The sequence below is a fragment of the Aquarana catesbeiana genome, linkage group LG03 (assembly GCF_042186555.1).
Source record: "Aquarana catesbeiana isolate 2022-GZ linkage group LG03, ASM4218655v1, whole genome shotgun sequence".
NCBI lineage: Eukaryota > Metazoa > Chordata > Amphibia > Anura > Ranidae > Aquarana > Aquarana catesbeiana.
The window spans coordinates 717195110-717210221 of record NC_133326.1 but is presented as its reverse complement, the minus strand read 5'-3'; the positions used below and the strand labels follow the sequence as shown (position 1 = coordinate 717210221).

Sequence of the window (15112 nt, the reverse complement as noted above, 5' to 3'; positions counted from 1 at the left end):
CGCTGTGATAAATAGCCAGAGAACCAGGATAGAGCAGAATCTCGGAGGCCAAGGGAATGTAGTTTATTGAGAAGGAGCGGGTGGTCAACAGTATCAAAGGCCGCAGAGAGGTCAAGTAGTAGGAGTATGGAGTACTGGCTGTTGGTTTTAGCAGTTAGTAAATCGTTAGTGAGTTTTAGTAAGGTAGTTTCCGTGGAGTGCTGCGAGCGAAAGCCAGACTGTAAGGGGTCAAGAAGGTTATTTTCATTGAGGTAGGAGCTAAGACGGTTGTAGACTAAGCGTTCTAGAAGTTTAGAGGTGAATGGGAGCAATGAGATGGGTCTTAAGTTGTTCAGGTCGGTAGGGTCCAGTGAGGGCTTTTTAAGAATGGGAGTGATCTGTGCATGTTTTAGAGGGGAGGGGAAAATGCCACTAGAAAGGGAGAGATTGAAGATGTGGGTGAGGGAGCATAGGATAGAAGAAGAGGGTGACCGTAGTAGTTGTGAGGGAACAGGATCCAAGGGACAATTGGTTAGGTGGGCATTCGAGAAAATTTTTGTAACCTCTTCCGTAGTAGCCAATTCAAAAGAGGAGAGGGTTGAATGTGCTGCTGGGCAAGGTATGATGGGTGGGGAAGATGTACGCACAGTGGAGATGTCCTCACGAATTGCATTGATCTTGTCTTTGAAGTGATTGGCAATCTCTTGGGCAGTCAGTGAGTTAGTGGGTAGAGGGGGTGGTGGACGAAGCAGAGAGTTAAAGGTTGAGAAGAGCCGACGGGGACTGGATGACAAGGAATTAATAAGAGAGACAAAGTAGGCTTGTTTGGCAGCATGGAGGCATGAATTGTATTTTAGAAGGGCAGATTTATATAGGGTGAAATCTTGCAGGCATTTGGTTTTACGCCACAGTCGTTCAAGAGCACGGCAATGTCTCTTGAGATTTCTAGTGTTGTCAGTTTGCCAGGGTTGTAACGGTCGGGGCCTAATTCTGCGTGTGGTTAGGGGAGCAAGTGCATCTAGTGATGATGAGAGTGAACTGTTGTAGACAGAAGTGGCCAGGTCAGGACAGGACAGGGGAGAGATTATGTCATATAGGTTGTCAGTAGCAGAATAGAGAAGAGAAGGGTTAAAGTGGCGAAGGTTTCTACAAGTAATTGTTTGCTGCTTGGAGGGATGGGTGGTTGGAGGCAAGGATACAGTGAAAGTAATGAGGTTGTGATCAGATAGAGGAAAGGGGGTGTTGGTGAGGTTGCCAGGGTTGCAGAGATGGGAGAATACAAGGTCAAGGGTATTACCATTGGAGTGAGTGGAAGTATGTGTCCATTGGGTTAGGTCAAAAGATGAGGTTAAGTTGAGAAGTTTAGCTGTAGTTGGGCTGTTGACATTGACAGGAATGTTAAAGTCACCAAGAATAATGGTGGGTATTTCAGAGGAGAGAAAGTAGGGTAGCCAGGCAGCAAAGTCATCAATGAAGCGCGATACCGGTCCTGGAGGCCTATAAATTGCTGCAATCCTCAGAGAAATGGGAGAAAACAGACGAATACAGTGCATCTCGAAAGAAGAGAGGGATAGAGAGGGAGGGACAGTAAGGACTTGGAAGGTGCTTTGTGGGGACAGAAGGAAGCCAACTCCACCTCCTTTCTGTCTGTTGGGTCTGGAGGAGTGAGTCCAATGGAGACCACTATGGGAGAGGGCAGCAGGAGAAGCTGAGTCAAAATTTTGCAGCCAGGTTTCTGTTATGGCCAGTATGTTCAAGCCATGAGAGATGAAGAGGTCATGTACAGATGTTAGCTTGTTACAGATGGAGCGGGCGTTCCACAGGGCACATGAGATTGGTGGGGTGCTTTGAGGAAGTAGGGGGATAGAAATTAAACTGAGTGGATTGCGGTGGTTGCCAGAGGGGGAGGGGTATTGGATATGTGGCTTGCATTTGGAAAATGGCGGACCAGGATTAGGAGAAATATCACCTGAGACTAGGAGAAGGAGGAGGGTGAGGAAGGCAAGGTGGGAGTGGGATGTGCATGAGCGCACGTGTCTAGTGGCCCTGGAGTTTATGTCAGCATGTGGGTGCAGCAAATGCAGGAGATGATGGGTGCCATAGTAGGGAGAGGGTAGGAGTGAGGGTGATATGTGCATGCTGCAGGGAAGAGAGGAGGGGTAGAGTAAAGATAATTTGAGGATAGAAGACACCAATGTGAGAAGGAAGAGAATAAGGAGCATGTTAGTGGCTAGAGAGTGGGAAACTAACCTAATATAAAATAAATTTCAAAGTTGGTTTGCTTGTCGTCTTGCAGAGTGGAGCAGAGTTCCTGTTGTTCATGCAGCTTTAGTTATCCTGCTTTCGTTAAACTGCGTCGGTGAAACTGCGCATCACTCGTGACAGAGCCATGATGTCTGCGCCATGCCCCTGTCTGCGCCACCCCATAAGCTGCCATAAATTTATAGACAGCCTAAGCTGGGATGCATTTCTCAGTTGGTCATTATTGGGTCTGATGTGAGACACCTGAATATGGGGAGGAGATGGCCAGGGCCAGGCCAGACACAGGCTAGGGTCGTAAAGCTAATTACCTCTCTTGATCACTCAAGCCACATGGAGTTGAGAATCAATCACCAGTAATATTGCTATTGCAGTGTGTTTGTTATAGAGCTAGCAGTAAATATGGAAGTTTAAAGATATGGCAGCAGGAGACAATTACCAAAAATATTAATAGCAGACTCAGCAAAGCCAGTTCAGTAGGGATGTACAGTTGGATAGGAGATAGGAGACAATTACCAAAAATATTAATAGCAGACTCAGCAAAGCCAGTTCAGTAGGGATGTACAGTTGGATAGGGGATAGGAGACAATTACCAAAAATATTAATAGCAGACTCAGCAAAGCCAGTTCAGTAGGGATGTACAGTTGGATAGGAGATAGGAGACAATTACCAAAAATATTGATAGCAGACTCAGCAAAGCCAGTTCAGTAGGGATGTACAGTTGGATAGGAGATAGGAGACAATTACCAAAAATATTAATAGCAGACTCAGCAAAGCCAGTTCAGTAGGGATGTACAGTTGGATAGGAGATAGGAGACAATTACCAAAAATATTAATAGCAGACTCAGCAAAGCCAGTTCAGTAGGGATGTACAGTTGGATAGGAGATAGGAGACAATTACCAAAAATATTAATAGCAGGCTCAGCAAAGCCAGTTCAGTAGGGATGTACAGTTGGATAGGAGATAGGAGACAATTACCAAAAATATTAATAGCAGACTCAGCAAAGCCAGTTCAGTAGGGATGTACAGTTGGATAGGAGATAGGAGACAATTACCAAAAATATTAATAGCAGACTCAGCAAAGCCAGTTCAGTAGGGATGTACAGTTGGATAGGAGATAGGAGACAATTACCAAAAATATTAATAGCAGACTCAGCAAAGCCAGTTCAGTAGGGATGTACAGTTGGATAGGAGATAGGAGACAATTACCAAAAATATTAATAGCAGACTCAGCAAAGCCAGTTCAGTAGGGATGTACAGTTGGATAGGAGATAGGAGACAATTACCAAAAATATTAATAGCAGACTCAGCAAAGCCAGTTCAGTAGGGATGTACAGTTGGATAGGAGATAGGAGACAATTACCAAAAATATTAATAGCAGACTCAGCAAAGCCAGTTCAGTAGGGATGTACAGTTGGATAGGAGATAGGAGACAATTACCAAAAATATTAATAGCAGACTCAGCAAAGCCAGTTCAGTACTGGCTTTATGTATTTCACGTTTGGTTCATCCCATGTACTGTTTAGAACATGGGCACTGAATAAGGTAGACGACATATTGAGTAGAACATGTGATAAAAGACTGAATGTCGTATATCTTATTCGTAACCGAGGACTGAAAAGTCTCACATTTCCTCCCCGTAAAGGAGTTTATTTGGCAAATGCTACATTTTCGGCAGGGATAAAAACCCTTCATGGTATGAAAGAAAGAAATGGTCTTGGGGGATCTATAACATTCTTAGCAACACTATGTCGCAATGAGGGTGCACCTCTGTATATCATTACTGGTCTGTCAGGGATGACGGCTCCAAGAACTTTATCATTCTTAAGTATACTCCAATGTTTCTGAAAATTTTTTTTAACAGAAAAATGTTGATTGGAGTAACTTGTAATCATAGACCAACCAAATTTATTTTCAGGTACAGGGCTAGGTTCCACTTCTCTATGTAACATAAGTGTCCTATCCATATTGGCAACCCGAATTATGGTGGCATCTATCTCACTTTCAGAGTAACCCTTGTCGAGAAAACGTTGTTTCAGTATATGGGCCTGTTGATGGTATTCTGAAACATCTGTGCAGTTACGCCTAATACGCTGAAACTGGCCCTGGGGAACAGCCCTTAACCAGGCCAGATGATGACAGCTGGAGAGTGAGATATAGGCGTTTCGATCGGTCGTCTTAAAATGTGTGTTAGTAGTAAGGCGACCATTCCTGACCAGAATGTTGGTCAAGGAAATGGATCTATTGAATGAATTGAAGGGATATACCCCTATCATTCCGATTCAGTTGTGCGAAAAAACTCTCAAGAGAAGATTGGTCACCATCCCACAAAAGAAGAACATCGTCTACGTACCTTTTCCATAGACGTAGCTCTCTAGGGGGATTGTTATCGATGACCTCCATCTCCCATCTGGCCATAAATAAATTGGCCAGACTGGGCGTAAATTTGGCGCCCATGGCCATGCCACAAATCTGCAGAAAAAAATCACCCCCAAACCAAAAATAATTGTGGCCTGTTGCAAACCTTAAAAGTGATAGAATAAATTCTTTTTGAGGCCGGGGTAGAGAGGAGTCCTGATCTAAATAGTGGCTTACCGCCTCAAACCCCTGTTGATGGGAAATATTAGTGTATAGAGAGGCCACATCTGCCGTGGCAAGAATGTAGCTCTCTCTCCACTCACAACCCTCCAAGAGGTTAATAACGTGAGTGGTATCTCTCAGATACGCTGGGGTTGCTGTCACTAAGGGCTGCAGAAAATTATCTACATACCTCCTGATCCTAGCCGTAACCGAATCTATGCCACTAATAATCGGGTGACCTGGAGGGTTGGAAAGGCTTTTATGTATTTGGGGCAAGAAGTACATAACTGGGACCCTTGGAGCAGAGGGAACCAGGTATGCCTTTTCTTTTTTGTTAAGAATCCCTTGCTCAAAGCCCCTGTCAATCAATACCTGAAGCTCTTTTTTGAATTTGATTGTGGGATTTGAGGCCAAAGGCAGATAAGTATCTCGATTGGAAAGGAGTCTGTTCATCTCTTCCAGATAATTAGTTTTATCTAAAATAACAACCCCTCCCCCTTTATCCGGAGGACGTATGACAATGTCATTTCGTTGGCAGATTTTAGTTAAGTGATGGTGAAAATCACTATGTTGATTCCGGGGGCATTTAAGTGCAATAAGATCCTTGATAACCATTTCCTTAAAAACTTGTATAGAAGGGGCAATAGGACCTGGGGGATTAAATAAAGAGGCATTGGACAGATTAGTATGTCTAATAGGGACATTAATTACATGATTAGACAAGGGGGGTACAGAATTAACTGTACCACCAGTTATGATGGAAGACCTATTGCCAGAGGATGAAATTTGATTACTAATTGGATTTAAAATAAAATGTCTCTTAATATTCATCTTTCGTACAAATTTGTGTACATCGATGAATGTTTCAAATTTGTTCAATCTATGTGGGGGGCAAACTTAAGACCTTGACTCAGGACTTTTTGTTCACCTACAGAGAGTTGGACTGTACTCAAATTAAACACACCGCTAATGTTTACTGTTTTCTTTTCTTTGGACTGGATCCTCCTCCCCCTCTAGTGCCTCTCGTTCTTCGTATCCTCTTTTTACTCTGTTTTTGTTCCTGGGAAAAAAATGTGTTTGACTCTCTTCTAAAAAATTCCGTGGTGAGTCTTGATAGTCATTCCTGGTTAGGATAATCATCATATTGATTTGGATGTCTAACAATAACGTGATTATCCTCATTTAAAGCTCCCTGATTATGAGAAAGAGGGGTGAACCTGCCTCTTTATTTAATCCCCCAGGTCCTATTGCCCCTTCTATACAAGTTTTTAAGGAAATGGTTATCAAGGATCTTATTGCACTTAAATGCCCTCGGAATCAACATAGTGATTTTCACCATCACTTAACTAAAATCTGCCAACGAAATGACATTGTCATACGTCCTGCGGATAAAGGGGGAGGGGTTGTTATGTTAGATAAAACTCATTATCTGGAAGAGATGAACAAACTCCTTTCCGATCAAGATACTTATCTGCCTTTGGCCTCAAATCCCACAATGAAATTCAAAAAAGAACTTCAGGTATTGATTGACAGGGGCTTTGAGCAAGAGATTCTTAACAAAAAAGAAAAGGCATACCTGGTTCCCTCTGCTCCAAGGGTCCCAGTTATGTACTTCTTGCCCAAAATACATAAAAGCCTTTCTAACCCTCCAGGTCGCCCGATTATTAGTGGCATAGATTCGGTTATGGCTAGGATCGGGAGGTATGTAGATAATTTTCTGCAGCCCTTAGTGACAGCAACCCCAGCGTATCTGAGAGATACCACTCACGTTATTAACCTCTTGGAGGGTTGTGAGTGGAAAGAGAGCTACATTCTTGCCACGGCAGATGTGGCCTCTCTATACACTAATATTTCCCATCAACAGGGGTTTGAGGTGGTAAGCCACTATTTAGATCAGGACTCCGCTCTACCCCGGCCTCAAAAATAATTTACTCTATCACTTTTAAGGTTTGCAACAGGCCACAATTATTTTTGGTTTGGGGGTGATTTTTTTCTGCAGATTTGTGGCGTGGCCATGGGCGCCAAATTTGCGCCCAGTCTGGCCAATTTATTTATGGCCAGATGGGAGATGGAGGTCATCGATAACAATCCCCCTAGAGAGCTACATCTATGGAAAAGGTACATAGACGATGTTCTTCTTTTGTGGGATGGTGACCAATCTTCTCTTGAGAGTTTTTTCGCACAACTGAATCGGAATGATAGGGGTATATCACTTCAATTCAAAATCAGTTGTACGGAGATCCATTTCCTTGACCTCAACATTCTGGTCAGGAATGGTCGCCTTACTACTAACACACATTTTAAGGCGACCGATCGAAACGCCTATATCTGACTCTCCAGCTGTCATCATCTGGCCTGGTTAAGGGCTGTTCCTCAGGGCCAGTTTCAGCGTATTAGGCGTAACTGCACAGATGTTTCAGAATACCATCAACAGGCCCATATACTGAAACAACGTTTTCTCGACAAGGGTTACTCTGAAAGTGAGATAGATGCCACCATAATTCGGGTTGCCAATATGGATAGGACACTTATGTTACATAGAGAAGTGGAACCTAGCCCTGTACCTGATAATAAATTTGGTTGGTCTATGATTACAAGTTACTCCAATCAACATTTTTCTGTTAAAAATATCTTTCAGAAACATTGGAGTATACTTAAGAATGATAAAGTTCTTGGAGCGGTCATCCCTGACAGACCAGTAATGATATACAGAGGTGCACCCTCATTGCGACATAGTGTTGCTAAGAATGTTATAGATCCCCCCAAGACCATTTCTTTCTTTCATACCATGAAGGGTTTTTATCCCTGCCGAAAATGTAGCATTTGCCAAATAAACTCCTCCACGGGGAGGAAATGTGAGACTTTTCAGTCCTCGGTTACGAATAAGATATACGACATTCAGTCTTTCATCACATGTTCTACTCAATATGTCGTCTACCTTATTCAGTGCCCATGTTCTAAACAGTACATGGGACGAACCAAAGTGAATTACATGTACGTTTATCAGAACATGTGGCTAATATAAAGCGGGGTTTTACTAAACATAACCCATCTAGACACTACGCCAAATATCATAATAAAAAATTGAAGGGTACTCTCTTTCTAGCCTTTGATAAGATACACCCCCATTGGAGAGGTACAAATAAAGTTAGATCCATTTCTAGACTTGAGACTAAGTGGATCTTCCATATGAAATCTTTTGTTCCTTTCGGATTGAATGTTGATTGGGACATTAATTGTTTTATAAATAATTCTTAAAACTTTTTTATATTTTGATTTTCCCCTTTTTTTCTGTTTTAAATTTATTTTTTAATTACAATTTTTTAAGTATATTTTTATTTGTTTTCATTTAACAACAATTGCGGATATTAATATATATTTTCTATTGTATTCATCATTTTCATGTATGATTGAATTATTATTATATATTTCAAATTAATTGCAGTGTCTGCCGTCTGTTGCATCCCTTCATGGTTTGTGTTTTTTTCTACCATCCGAGTATGTATTAATTACTATATTCTTTTACCACAAGATGGCACTCTTCTTTCCTCCACTTTATAGATATTTTTTAGCTTCGTTATGTGCATTGACGGCATCTAAGAAGGCTGTACCGTTTTCAATGTGATATCCAATTTGCCATCAGTTAAGATGGTGCCCGCAGCGTTTATAATGCCCATATGTGGTGACGTTCGAGCTTGGCCAATCCCCAGACGACGTCCTATCGTGACGAAACGCGTAGGGAAGAGCCTATGACGTCATCACGTTCGTTCTCGGATGGGCTTTACACGAACTTAGGAAGTGGAGGTTACAGACGGAGACGCCGAAGTTTCTATGCTGCAATATTCTGCTGCCTTTTTATACCGCGATCTTGTAAGTGCAATTTTTATATTCAATAAATTAACCGCTTGGACGTATTACACTATGGATTGTTTCTGTTTTATACCCTTGGGAATCATCTGCTGCTAATGGTTGCTGTACGCTATGGTTGTGGGGAGACCGATATCCCTGTGCTGAGTGAGACTGCCGTAATAGCAGTCATCACCGTCCGGTAAGCGCATTTGATTTTGCACCCTGGGTGTGACAAGACATAGAAGACTATCTTCACCTGCTTTTTCTTGACACCTTTGTTCAAGTCACCGTCTTTAGAAAAATAATTTTTTCTTGTGCATTTCATCCTTGTGGGTCCTTTTCTTACACATTGTTATGTATTTGTCATTAATTTGTTGTAATACCTATGGTTCATAAGTACGGAAAATTTATCACCTTATGTTATTTAATTTGGATATTGTGTTTATTCAGATATTCTATTGATATTCACCTTAATTTCACTTACTGGTTCACTTTTATCAATTTTCTGCACAATTTTTACTTATTTATGTGGATGAGACTGTGCCTTAGTTTTCTCCTTTCCTTTTCCTTTTCACCAATTTTTTAGCGCTGCATCTTTTTGTATTTTTTATTATTGTGAGGTTCAAGACTAAGCCTTTGGTGCTGGCTGCTTTGTTTTCACGTATATTATAATCCTTCAATATATTTATTGCATCCTTTAAGCGCAACTTTTTTCTTGCTTTTCCATATGAGTATCTGTATTTATGCTGGGAGCACACTACACAGTGCGCTCCCAGCTCAGAGGCCGGGCTCTCATCTAGAGCCCCAGGACCCATATTAACTATTGGGAATGGGGAGGACCGGTTTCCAATCACCCGATCATTGTGATTAGCCTCTGATTGGCTATCACAGTGATCGGTCACTGTACAGCCCGCTGTAACCCCTGTGTTTTTTTTTCCTCCTCTTGAATGGAGAAAAAATTACATTGTGTTTTATTGTCCGTGCTAGAGGAGAAAAGTGTAAACAAAGAAGCGTGTGTAAAATTATACAAATAAATAGCTAGATCAGGGTTTGATCTAGGTCAGTATCAGGGTCAAGGTTAAAGTGTTGCTAAACCCAGTAATATGAAAATAGTTAATCCCCCCCCCGCAGTGCCCACAGCTTATAAATATTCTTTCTACATTAAAATACCGGCACTATATACCTTTTTGGCTGATCTGTATACCATGGTCACATAAGCAGCAGGGTCCGCCCGAGTACTAAGTGTTCAGATAGGAAGAGATTTCCACTACAGCCTGTGTCTTCATAATGGGGGGCGGATCATCCATCAATCAAGATGTGACATCCCACCCACTGTGTTCTTTTTTAGTTACTGGGCATGCAGGAGGAGGGAGGCACTGGGATGTCATTTAGGATCTGTATACACGCCCAAATGTGTAATGTCAATATCATGTGACCTGAAAAGCTCAGGTCAACAAGGAAATATTCTCTCCAGCAATAGAGACCAAACTGAGCATGTGCAGCAGGACTACTCTGACTCTGTCTTATCTGGACTTGCCCAGATAGACAGTGCAGGAGGGGGAGGATCTGTCCATGCAGGATGCAGAGGATTAACCCCGTAAGTTCCACAGTGAGTATAACAAGCATGCAATTCTGCATATACAGACTGATTTTACTGTTGTGGGTTTAGTAACACTTTAAGGTCAAAAGTCATGGAAAGTGTCAAAGGTCAGGGTCAAAACTCAAGGTACAGGGTCAATAGGTATCGGTGTCAGTGTGTTTAAAGAAGCAAAATGAGCACTATTGTTCCTAGGCCGCACTACGGGTACAAACATCAAATACTGTAACATCCTCATATGTGGTATCGCCATGGTAGTGAGGAGCAGGAGTATTTTTTTTGGACTGTTCTTTGGTGGTAATGTATGGCAATAGCAAGAAGTATACAGCAAATGTATAACAAATGATATAAACAAAGCTCCAGAATGAATTAATATTCTGGCCAATGAAATGAATGAACGCCAGAATGCTCGATGCGCCTGAACGCATTTGAAAGACACAGCTTTAGGCAAGTTTTTTACACTGCTTTTCTCCTGCCAGGAGAAAGGCTTTCAGAAGAGATGGGCGAATGCCAAGCAAGCATGAGGCCCTAAAGAAGTTGTTGGATTCTTCACCTACCAGTTTCCTTTAGACGTGACTGCTCCTGGGCGATGTCATAAAGTTTTAACTGAACGTTATATGTTGGAAGTTTTTCTCTTTTGTTTATTTGAATATCTGCACTGATACTTCTGAACTGTTGCTGTCTAGTAGGGAGATGTATTAAGTTTGTTTAAGCGCAGAATTTTTGGATTATAATTTATAGAAGTTGCTGGATAGTAATACAAGCTCCTTCTTCACCTACCAGTTTCCCTCAGACGTGACTGCTCCTTAGCCATGTTCTCACCTGGACAGGATAAAACAAGAATAGGAAGTGTTATCCAATGACAGAAAACACACATATCTTACCTCTGAGATTTGGATTCAGGTCAAATTCATCTCCAATCCCAATCCAGATTTCAAAACCAAAATACATTCTGTTGTGTTGTTTGAATTCCAATTACATTTGTAATGGAACGTAGAATGTCATATTTCTATCCTCTAGTCTATGAGGATGAAATATGTGCTAAGATTTTGTCTAGAGGTTTCAAAACTGTCTCACGTCGGGGTCCTTCTCTGGGGAACTGTTTATCTCCCAGTGACTTTAACTCTAATACTCGTAATAAAGCAAGGTTAGATTTTGTAGGTGATCTTAAAGTGTAAGTAAACCCCGCTATCGTTTTCAGCCAAGGAAGCTGCCATCTTTGCCTCTGTTTAATTTACAACTGCCATGATGCTGCACATGTGATCAATTATGACACCAGCCATTGGATGGTTTGACAGTTTGGTTGAGAGCACAACCAATGGGAGGGTTACATATTTCTGGCACGTGTTTTATGGATGGGTTTACTTCCACTTTAAGTGTGGAGTCAGTAACTGTTCATGAAAATAAAGAGATATTCCCACACTACCAAAGGAAAGAAAAAGGGGGGCGAGACACTAGTTGCTGCAAGCAACAAAATGATCGGAATTGTAACTTCCTGAGGACGGCCAATCTGATAGGCCGAAATGCATAAAGGTTGAATCACGTTATCGTGAGACACTTTCGCCCACACATTCAACCCGGAAATCAAGCCTTCACTGAGCCAGCAGCTGTATGAACTAATCAGGCGGATTTCACGGATTTACTTATACCTGCTGTTCACTCCGGGTGCCAGGACATTAGGCACTCATACATGTGAGTTGAATACCTTTATATTTCTTGGAATAAAAAGCTCTTTATTAACGGTACCGCGCAATGAGGCTTTTTCTATTATATCTATTTATATGAGGAACATTCACCGAAGCCAATCATTGGACCAGAGGACATCCACAGGGGTCGCCCCGCACGCGCATTTGACCTAACTAGCGATAGTTAGTCCACTCCCAGGGGTGAGTGCACATCCAACAGGGGGGCACCCTATTTAAGCACTTAAGAAGCACGGAATCATCCATCTATTATTCAAGTCACAGCACTGGATACTGTTCCACTAGCACAAGCACTTTTTTTTCACTGGGGACGGTTTTATTAATTTTATTAATTGTCACCAGTGTATCATCTATATCTATTACCTGTATGTAATTTTTTAGCATTTAGCGCGGTAGACTTTTTATCAAAGATTGAATCATATGTGTCTCTGTGTGTAGATGTGTAGCTGTCCTCATAGTGTGTGTGTCTGCAGCCAAATCTGCCTTTCTGTCCTCTGTTACTAGCTTTTTACTCTTAAAAACTGACCCATTAAAATAGCCCCCACCTTCTTAAAAAAGGTTTGGTATGTCTTATAGTTCCACAGAAAACCATGGGCTTTTAATGAAACAGTCTCCCTCCCACCTCACGCAAGGGTAGGAGTTGACATTCCTGAAGAGTGGGCCAGGAGGAGATATTTGTAAAATCATTTAACTTATACAATATAAGTTTCCTTTAACTTCTAAATCTAATACTACATAAATCAGTATGTATATTATATTCATTTAAAATACAATGTTCTTATTAATATCCTAAACAAGAAATATTGTAATATAAAGAAATTATGATCTTAACTAAAAAATTGAGTTTAATTCATTTAACTCAATTATTCTGTAAGATCGAATCCATTCATTCATTTGTTAATATTTGTTAATAATTAATATTAGATATTAGTTAAAAGACTTTTAACAGATAGGTACATAAATCATATGGAGAAAGAAGAAGGGGTCCCAGGTAGTGTAGTATGTAAAATATAAATGTTTTATTTCATAAATCCAACTGTGGTACTCACATTGAAAAGCAAGATAAATACTAAATACCACGAGCAGCGAGCTCCTATACTGACGCCACTTCTGATGCCTGTTTGTTCTGAAGCGTAGCGTCGCGATCACGTGACTTCGTCAGGGAAAGATTAAGTCACGTGATCATGATGCTACGCGTCAGAGAACCATCCACACCATATATTTCACCCCTGAGAAACATAAATACTTCATCCTAAACCACTGACCAGGACATAAGGCTGTTTAGATGAGCCCCACGCCACGCTATTGATAGGAAGCCGGCAGAGGGATCCACTGTAAGACCGGGGATCTACATTTGCTTTATATACATGCTGTTACCTTACAGCAGTAAGGTAAGGGGCCATCTTTTATTGAGGTTGACATTGCTGTATTTGCACAGAAGAAAATTCACCGTTTAGTTTGCTACACTTGCACGGAAGAAAAGTCACCATTTACATTGCTATATTTGCACTGAATACCAGAGGGATTCCAACACTTGTTCATTCACTGTTTTTTTTATTATCAAATAAGAACATTTTATTTTCTGGGACTATTATTCAATATTTATATTTTTTAGCACTGCTCTTTTGGAATGTGATGTGATGTCACCCTGAGACCCCACCCCCCTTGTGATGTCACAGACCCGAGAATGCTGGGGTGTTCATGGGAGGTGATTTTACCCTCTTGCAAATACAGGGTATTGAAAAAAAGTGCTGGTTCCTGGGAGGGGCGATGATAATTTCAGACTCCTCTGTAAACGGGAGGTTCTTTGGATATTTAACCTTCAAACTAGGATCCCAGCAGTGTTAAACTTTGAGTGGGATCTGGCTCACTACTACGAATGATGTTTGTTTGTTGAGATATCTCTATATACTGTATATAAGCAATTTTTAGATTTTTATGCATTTTTATGTATGTTTAGAAAATCTTCTGATCACTAGTAACACTGCTGTGCATGCTCTATGTTTTTTGGAACAATTGATATATCTCGTGTTTTGTTTTAATTTAATTTTTTAGTTTTGTTTTTACCTTTATGGAATATGATTTGAAATAACTGGTACTGTATATTGTCAAAAGGATTGTGATCCGCTCTTTATCGTAAATGGTGATTGACATGGAATATGTCTATCCTGCTTAATTGAACATACCTGAGGTACCATGTAATGTAATATATTAGTGTATCTAGCAGTTTAGTCATTGTGGTTTTGAGAAAGCAAGTTTATTGTGTCAAATGTGTCAGATTTTTCACCCCCTGTCTGTATGGTCATCTATATAGTTCTTTTATGGACATTTGAATAAAGCTTCTTTGAATCTTCTATTAGGAGTGCAGCCTTCTGATTTTTTTCATCCAATGAATTTGAGGTTTTGATGTGGCCTCCAAATTCTCCAGATCTCAATCCAATTGAGCATCTGTAAGATGTTCTGAAAAAACAAGTCCGATCCATGGAGACCCTACCTCCCAACTTACAGGACTCAAAGGATCTGCTACTGATGGCTTGGTGGCAGATACCACAGCGCACCTTCAGAGGTCTAGTGGAGTCCATGCCTCAATAGATCAGGGCTCTTTGGTAGCAAAAGGGGGACCTACTCAAAATTAGTTGGGAGCGGTTGTAATGTTTTGACTGATCGGTGTATGTTGGCACTTTTTTTCTTTTTTGTTTATTTGAATATCTGCCCTGATACTTGTGAACAGTTGCTGTGTAGGAGGGGGGATATATTCAGTTTGTTTAAGCGCAGAACTTTTGGAGTATGATTTATAAAAGTTGCTGGACAGCAATACAAGCTCCTTCTTCACCGACCAGTCTCCCTCAGACGTGACTGATCCTCCACTAGACATGTGTGGTCCATTTCGTTTCAAATTGAAATTTGGACGAATTTACATTTTTCGGAAAATTCAGATCGTTTTTGCCAAACCAATCTATTAACCTTCTATGAGGAGGTGAGCTGCCATCTAGATACAGGAAGATTCAAACAAGGAAGACACCACTCCAGGCGAACAGTCACTACAGTCCGAATGCGCTGGGTGCAAGCCATGGCCCGCCACTGATGATCAATAGGAAGAAAAGAACGGCTGCACGCCATGGGAACGTTCCAACGATTTTATTCC

General features: G+C 41.1%; 1 protein-coding gene across 1 annotated transcript in view; it reads right to left on the bottom strand.

The window, feature by feature from the left end:
• LOC141134910 (uncharacterized) overlaps window positions 1-15112 on the bottom strand; it is a 96874-nt gene that overhangs the window by 33243 nt on the left and 48519 nt on the right. The window contains exon 8 of the mRNA XM_073624342.1: window positions 11045-11086. Coding sequence (XP_073480443.1) covers window positions 11045-11086 — 42 coding nt within the window. The remainder of the gene's footprint in view (window positions 1-11044; window positions 11087-15112) is intronic.